The sequence below is a fragment of the Scomber japonicus genome, chromosome 1 (genome assembly GCF_027409825.1).
Source record: "Scomber japonicus isolate fScoJap1 chromosome 1, fScoJap1.pri, whole genome shotgun sequence".
NCBI lineage: Eukaryota > Metazoa > Chordata > Actinopteri > Scombriformes > Scombridae > Scomber > Scomber japonicus.
Genome location: NC_070578.1, coordinates 22,240,269 through 22,248,619, shown reverse-complemented (window position 1 = coordinate 22,248,619; position 8,351 = coordinate 22,240,269). Strand labels below are relative to the sequence as shown.

At 38.7% G+C, this 8,351-nt stretch overlaps 1 protein-coding gene across 2 annotated transcripts; it reads left to right on the top strand.

Moving 5' to 3' along the window:
- Window positions 1–1,238: 1,238 nt before the first annotated feature.
- kars1 (lysyl-tRNA synthetase 1) lies at window positions 1,239–8,335 on the top strand. 2 transcript variants are annotated; one of them, XM_053319572.1, is made up of 15 exons: window positions 1,249–1,299; window positions 2,040–2,207; window positions 2,481–2,625; window positions 2,738–2,903; window positions 3,005–3,098; window positions 3,553–3,739; window positions 4,372–4,497; window positions 4,600–4,719; window positions 4,882–5,044; window positions 6,162–6,335; window positions 6,445–6,530; window positions 6,620–6,705; window positions 6,793–6,919; window positions 7,283–7,426; window positions 7,644–8,335. In XM_053319572.1, exons 2-15 carry the CDS (start codon window positions 2,068–2,070, stop codon window positions 7,716–7,718), a joined length of 1,833 nt encoding a protein of 610 aa, XP_053175547.1. In that variant the 5' UTR covers window positions 1,249–1,299; window positions 2,040–2,067; the 3' UTR covers window positions 7,719–8,335. The 2 variants fall into 2 exon arrangements, with proteins under 2 accessions (XP_053175555.1, XP_053175547.1); XM_053319580.1 differs by lacking the exon at window positions 2,040–2,207 and having other exon boundaries at window positions 1,239–1,299.
- The last annotated feature ends 16 nt before the right edge of the window (window positions 8,336–8,351 follow it).

Genomic DNA, 8,351 nt, shown 5'->3' with positions numbered 1-8,351 from the left:
GACTGACCCTTTGTAGCCCAAAAAAGTAATTTTAACATTATGAACTATCTGCTTTTGCCAACAGATGAGCAACATAGACTTTACTACAGCATGACAAGTGATATGGCTACTATAGCAATGACAAGAGCTTCCCTAACTAGACTTTCAGTACGTTTCTTGTATTAAACTAAATGTGTAGCATTCGTGATTTTATACATCATCAGGGAAAACCCATTTAAGTTTTTATGCAGGTTTTGAGATGTATCAATATAAGGAACTGATATTTTTATTTAAATACTCTACTTTTTATATTAAATTGCTGAGCTGCAACAATTAGTCAATTAATTGGTTAGCTGCCAACTAAAAATTAATTGCTATTTTTATAATCTATTGTTTGAGTCTTTTTTTCAAAAGAAATCAAGTCAATTTCGTACATTGAAGGACATACTGGCTCACTTGGGAAACACTGATTGACATATATATATATACGCCTCAGTGGCGGATCCCAGAGGTATATTCACCACAGCTACAAAAGTATATTTATAAGTAACTATAAATCACCAGCCACTTCATTAGGTACACCTGTGCAATCTAATTCAATCCAATCCAACAACTCTGCTTTAAATTCTACTTTTTAAAGTTGATATATTGTCAGTTTTTGTTGACATTGTCAAAAAGGTGATAATTCTACTTTATGTTTATTATTGAGGCCATAGTAAGTGGTGGTGGTGTATTGGGGTGCATTATATTGACTGGTGTTCCTAATATTTTGCCAGAATTGCGACCCTCATGTACGTTAATAGAGTGGACAAAATATTAGGAGTCCGTCACTGAGGCTGTGTGTCCCATTTCTGGGACAAATGAAGGTAGATTTGTGTCTTTATTATTCAATCAAAAAAGGTTGCTTCAGTCAAAAAATATATTTTCAATAAAAAAAGGTTTGGGAAGGTTTTTTTTTAATTTAAAATATATTTTTTGATTGAAGCAACCTTTTTTTTGATTGAATAATAAAGACACACATCTACCTTCATACAAATGCTGAGTCACAGTTTAAAAGCTGGATCCCCCTTCAAGCAGTTATTTAAAGAAAAAAAAGAAAAGAAAAAAACTATTGCAGACTGACTTTGTAGGTCTGTTCTTGATATGTTAGCAGTTGGTCAAATGATAAACTACTTGGTGTGCTAATTTCCGACAGTGACCCAAACACAACGTCAAAATCTCGCGTTTTTGCGGCGCTCCCGCTCCGGTAGGTCTTTTTGAGTGCAGCATCAAGAACATGGCCGACGTGACAGTGGTGGACGGAGAGAAACTCAGCAAAAAGTGAGCTTATTCACTCCTTCCGTCGTATATAAACATTTCTTTACATCTCACACAGTTTTCTTTTACAGAGAATGTTGTTGTTTCAGCAGTTATGCTCTATTTAATGCGGCTATGCAACATTGCTAAATGTTACATCAGGTCAGAGGATGATAGCGAAGCAAGGTTTCCATATGGAGGTACCGGAGAAGCCTACGCATCCCAGAAGTCAGTTCGGTTGTATCCATTGGATTTGTAGTTTTTAAAACCACCCGGCGTCAGTGTCTATGGTCTGCGTTGGGACTTAGTCAAACTACAAGCTCCAAAATGCACTCGAAGAAAATGTCCTCCACACACTAGTCGTGTAATCGTGTGGTTTCTGTTTCGTATCTTTACTTGCCGTATATTTGTGACTGCTATTTAACTTAAAGGCAGTCAGTTTGTGCTTATATTTAGGTGTGGAAATATAGTGATTATTTGATTATCTTAACTCAATTTGCCTTGCGTTCCGACCTTCTGTACTTGGTATCACCATTAACACCGACACACCCGGCTAACTAAATAAAACGTAAACTTTAGCTAATATTAATGTCTATTTCCCTCCCACTATACTTTTAGTTTTGATCCCATTGATTACATTTGTAGTCGGGGTGCGGAGTGTTTTGTTGCAGACTAGTGGAGTTATGTTACCCTTACAGTGTGGACCAAAGACAGCCTTTGCTGTATGTGCTGTACACTGTTTTTGTATATGTCTATTTTCTCAGGTCGCTCTACAGACTGTGGTAGTTCAGCATGCTGTGTCTGGTCAGGGCAGCCAGGCAGCAGCTGTGCCAAGCCTATGGGGTCAGGGGACAGTGGTTAAAATATGCACCCCCATGTACAGCTGCAGCCCCAGCTCAAATTTGCGGGACCCGATGGAGAGGTGACAAAAGGTTGGTGGCTTTTCCATTCCAATGAGAAAAACAACCAACCTTTTGTCATCAGAGCAAATGTGGTCCCCTTCCCCTTTCTGCATGATTGTCTGTTCTCCTCATCAATTAGTAGATTGTGCTGTGGCGTTGCTTTTTATTGTTCTTGTTGTTTTAAGTTCAGAAACCAGAATAGAATAACGGTTTACAGTGTGGTTATATGGAAATCATTTTAAGATGTATTCTCAACCTACATTAAAGTATTTAGAATATGTTTCTTCCCTCACCTCTCATCAGTGAGCTGAAGAGGCGAATGAAAGCTGAGAAAAAGGCTGCTGAGAAAGAAACCAAAGTCAAAGAGCATCTGGCACAAAAGAAGGAATCAAATGACCAGGGAGCGCAAAATGTCTGTGGGCTGGATGACGAGACGCTTGACCCAAATGTGAGATTCATGTGTCATTATATTTCACTGCTTAAACCTGTAATGTGTTTGTTTTTTTGTTTGTATTTTTAACAAAAAAATAAATGCAGTCATCTCTTTCCCTCAAATGTAGCAATACTATAAGATCCGCACCCAGGCCATCCAGGAGCTGAAGGGCACAGCAGAGGACCCATACCCACACAAGTTTCAAGTGGACTTGTCACTCACAGAGTTCATTGAGAAATACAACAATCTTGAGGCAGGAGACCAGCTAACAGATGTTGTTCTCAACTTGTCAGGTACGAAGATTATTTTATCATTTAGAACTTACTAGCTTTCTGTGTATGTACACTATAGTCGAGCAGTGGATTCCCTGTCAAACTTATTTTATGATTGGCAGGCCGCGTCCATGCCAAGAGGGCTTCCGGTGCCAAGCTGCTGTTTTATGACCTGCGAGGTGAAGGCGTCAAGTTGCAAGTTATGGCCAACTCAAGGTACAGAATTGTGAGAAAAGACACACAATTTTATGTCGTTGCTTAACTCTAAAAATGAATTAAAATGCATGGATGCTGTCATTTATGCGAATTAGTCAACATGACTGCAAAGACAATCCATGGAAAAAAAGGGATCGAAAGCAAACAAAATGTAGATTTGCACGTGGCAGTACACGTTGAGACAAAAAAAATTATGTTTCCAAGTTAAAATATAATACATGGTGTTGAAAGAAAATAAGTGAAACTAGAATCCTTCAGAATCTTTATCATCAGTCCCCAGCGTTCAAAGCAAGCTGAAAAGACAAGTCAATTATGTTGACAGAAATAAGTCCAATTTAGATAACTTGTTATGTGACTGTAAAATGTTTGCCTCTAACTATTTGTTTTTCTCCATGTGGATGTTCTGGAGTATGTATGTATGTATTTTATTTTATTTTATTTTTTACACTGTCAGGAACTACAAGTCTGAGGAAGACTTTGTGGCCATCAACAACAAGCTGCGGCGCGGTGACATTATCGGTGTCCGGGGTAACCCAGGGAAGACAAAAAAAGGGGAGTTGAGCATCATCCCCATTGAGATGACCCTGCTGTCACCTTGTTTGCACATGTTGCCCCACCTCCATTTTGGTCTCAAAGACAAGGTAATGACCTGCCTCTCTGAGTTAGTGAGAGGTGTTTTGTCTTCTGTTTCATGTTTTTATATGTTTGCAGGGAGGGGGATAAAAGGTTTACGAATATTGTATCCTCTGTATTATATGTGTATTGACCGTGTAATTTCCTTGTTCTCCTTATGAAAAAAATGATGACAAAAGAATAAAAAAATTCAAGGGAATTTCAATTTTATCAAAAACATCTGTTTGTTATTAGATACCCCTTCACTTTTTCTGCTAGGTCAAATGCAAAATTTTACTTTGAGGAAGTTAGTTACATCATGAAGTGTGAGTCTATTTATCTGGTATCATGTCCCCTCAAAGAGTTGTGGGCTTTCCCAGAAACACTTTAACATAAGAAAACATGGTTCTTCTTTCTGTATCACACAGCCCTGGTTGTTATGTCACAAAAAATAAGAGCTCAAAGCTTTTGAATACTTATCTAAAAGCTGCATATTATAGAAATATCCCACATCATCACTGCTTCTTTTGATTTTTTGACTGTGAATGTTATCTCCTTAGCCTTTGCTGATGGGAAGGAGACATATGGACTTGTCATCACAATAGCAATAAGGAAATATTCACGCTGTTTTTCTCAACATTGTATCATCTTTCTGTCACAGGAAACACGATTCCGTCAGCGCTACCTGGATCTGATCCTCAATGATTATGTGAGGCAGAAGTTTATAACACGCTCCAAAATCATTACATACCTGCGCAGCTTCCTGGACCAGCTGGGATTTTTGGAGGTATGCTTCAGTCAGTTGACAGTACTGTATGTGTGTGTGTGTGTGTGTGTGTGTGTGTGTACATAAGCTTGCATCCTGAATCATGTTTGCTGTTACTTTTAGATTGAGACACCAATGATGAACATTATTCCCGGTGGAGCAGTGGCCCGTCCATTTGTAACTTACCACAATGAGCTGGATATGAACCTGTACATGAGGATTGCTCCTGAGCTGTACCACAAGGTAATTTATTTATTATTCCTTTGAGTAATGGCTGGAAAGGAATATTTTAGAGAATTTCTTGCATCAGTTTGCAATCAACACACTGAAGTTGTAGCTCTGCTCTTAGATCTACCTGCACAGTTTGAAATTAACGGGTTTTGGACATTGTGTTTTTTTCCACAGATGCTTGTGGTTGGTGGCATCGACAGAGTGTATGAGGTTGGGCGTCAGTTCAGGAATGAAGGCATCGATCTTACTCATAATCCAGAGTTCACCACCTGTGAATTCTACATGGCATATGCAGATTACCACGACTTGATGGACATCACAGAAAAACTACTGTCAGGTATGCAAAAATATTGTCCATGCAACGTGACCTTGTCAGTTAATAGAGAATACTAGTCTGAATTTTGACACTGTGTAGAAAGTGCTGATCATAACAAATGTTAGATGCTAGATCTTAATGAGATACCTCATTAAAATACCTTTCAAGTTTTTGCTTTTTGGTATTTTTAAGAAGGCACAGATTAGTCAGGTCAGGGTGATAATTGAAGAGTAAAACTAAAAACATTGAAATACACCTGTGCATTATTAAAAGTGTTTGTTCCAGTATATCATCAGATTTCCTTAGAATACAGAACATTACACACAGTTTAGTTGTACAGTTAATACATATCAGTAAATAATGAATTCTGTGCATTGTAACAATACATAAAGTAGGTGACAGATTCATTGTTAAAGAGTGATGTGGTTATGGAGGTGATAAGATTTATTCAAGTGATTAAAAATGGCAATAACATTCAATAGGCAGCTTTATGACCACATAACATTCTAGCTAAAAGAGGAAGTAATTAAAGGTGATGGGATCTTGATAATGAAACTGACAGCCCTACCCTGTATAGTCCTGCACTTTATAACCCAGATTGCACCAAAAGATTTATTCTAAAACTAATAAAAAAACTTGTTTTGTGCCTTTACAACCACGTCAGGTCAGTGTGGAGCAAGCCATGAGTTGAGCCTCCTTCCACTCAGCTCTGTCCTCAAATTGCTAAAAACAATCAGTCTAGTCAAGAGGATTTGCAGACTTGAGTCCTAACTTGAGCACATATAAAATAAATGTTTTAACTGTAAAAGCGTGCTTGGGCAGTAGACTGTCTATGAGGCAGTTTTGTCTCCCTGGGAGGCTCAGTCAATGTTTCCAAAAAAAAAAAAGTCTGTGGAGTTTCACATGGGTTTTCACAGTATGAAACTGTCACAACAGATGAGATGCAACAAGATGAAAACTGTTTAATCTCTGTAAGAGGCAGCAGACCTTACAATAATTTGTCAAGTGGAGGCAGATAACACTTTATTGTTATTGTTCATTTCTATATCGAGTGCAGTATTATTGCAACAGGAATTCATATCAGTTGTGTCATTTCTCAGACACTTGGGATTTACTCTTGGTTTGCTCTTTTCTTCAGGAATGGTGAAGCACATCACTGGAGGATACAAGGTGACTTATCACCCTGATGGTCCAGAGGGACAGGCCTATGAGATTGATTTCACTCCACCATTCAGAAGAGTGAGCATGACACACGACCTGGAGAAGATTATGGGAGTCAAATTCCCACCTACTGACAGCTATGACAGTGCTGGTAAGAATCTGTTGAACTGAAGAGATAGATGCTCCCTCAGAAGAGTTTGTCTTTTCTTTTTGCTTTGAAATAATAAACTGAATTTCTTTTTCACAATTTTTGTCATCAGAGACTCGTAAATTCTTTGATGAGCTGTGTGCCCAGAAGGGAGTGGAATGTCCTCCACCCAGAACCACTGCCCGCCTCCTTGACAAGGTGCTCCATTGAAAGATATTTTGCACAGTGTAATTGCTGTTCCTCCACTTGCACACTTTAAGGTCGTCATTAATAATGTTTTCCTGCAGCTGGTCGGAGATTTCCTCGAGGTCACCTGTATCAACCCCACATTCATTTGTGATCACCCTCAAATCATGAGTCCTTTAGCAAAATGGTGAGAAATGCCTTGTCTGTTCATTATCCATTGAAAATGTGATGCTTATGTCCAAACTGACACATTGTAATTCCTCTGTTTTTATAGGCACAGATCAGAGAAAGGCCTAACGGAGCGTTTTGAGCTCTTCGTGATGAAGAAGGAGATCTGCAATGCGTACACTGAGTTGAATGATCCAGTTAGACAGAGGGAGCTTTTTGAGCAGCAATCCAAGGTGCAAAAGCTTAAACTCTCTTTTTTTCCCTTTTTTCTACTCTCATACCTAGCCTCATTATCTGTGCTCAGACATAATGCAAAGCAGATTTTTTTTTTGTGGTGCGATTACATACAAAGTCAATGCTAAGATGTAAGTAAGCTAATGTGTAGTAATGTATTTTGGCCGTTTGGGATGAATAAATACAAATGATCCAGTGGCCAGAATTTGCTTCACATTCAGTCTGAACACACTATAAGGGATCAGGCTTCTTACTACTGCGTTGTAGACATGGATATAAGTTTCCTTCATTAAAATTAAATCTAGAATTGGTCATCGGTGACTAGCATTGCATGTTAATAATTGGAGTTGTATCTTTCTCAGGCCAAAGCTGAGGGCGATGATGAGGCCATGTTCATCGACGAGACCTTCTGCACAGCACTGGAATATGGACTACCACCAACTGCTGGCTGGGGAATGGGCATTGATCGTCTCACCATGTTCCTCACTGACTCTAATAACATCAAGGTAAAGCCGTCCTACCAATCATTATGCGAGCAGGTGCATTTTTATCAGTCGTCACACTTGCATGATACAATAGGTTGTTGCTGTCTTCCAGAAATGCCAATCGGAGCATTTTCTGGTTTGATTTGTTTGAGGTTTTGCAGCTAAAACACCCAAAGGTGCACTATGTTAGAAATGGCCACCTGTCAAATTCATACTCCACACTTTTATTCTTTTACAGGAGGTGTTGTTGTTCCCAGCCATGAAGCCTGATGACAATAAGACATCAGCACCCTCAGAGGGCACCTCTGTGTAACACTATGACCTCTGACCTCCCCTGCTGGCAGATCTGTGCAGGAGTCTGTGTGGGGAAGGAGCCTTTACCTCACTGTGGTCATCAGTGGAGTTGTTTTTTCTGTTCAGTTGGTGTTGGTTTGTCAAAGATTCGATTCTTGCAGTTGTTAAGGGAAATTATCTATTCTGTCACATGAGTGAATGGTAAACAATGACAAAAGTTTTTCTTTTTTTCTGTTTGTTTTTCTTAAACTTTCACAGTCATATTTTCTGCATCTTCCTTATTTGACCCTAAGTGTTTTTTTAACTGTTTTAATCCTCATTGTCATCCAGACAGTCAATGGATGGTTTAAAATCATGAAGTCATCTGTAATCTGCTGTTGTCTGCAGACCTGGGTGAAATGTTTGTGAATATGCTTTGAGACAGTTAAAGTAGTGAAGGGCTGCTTGATTCTGATAGACAGAGTAGACAAAACAAAATAAGCAGTTTTAAATCTTCTCAATATATTCATGTATTTTTACCAGGTCTGCTTGTATTCCTTGTCTAAACATTTTTCAAATTGAACTCCACAAATTCAATGTTTTTCTGCCAAGAAGTTTAAAACATGAGTATGTCTGAATAAAGAGCATATGATATGAGTCTGTCAGTTGATCT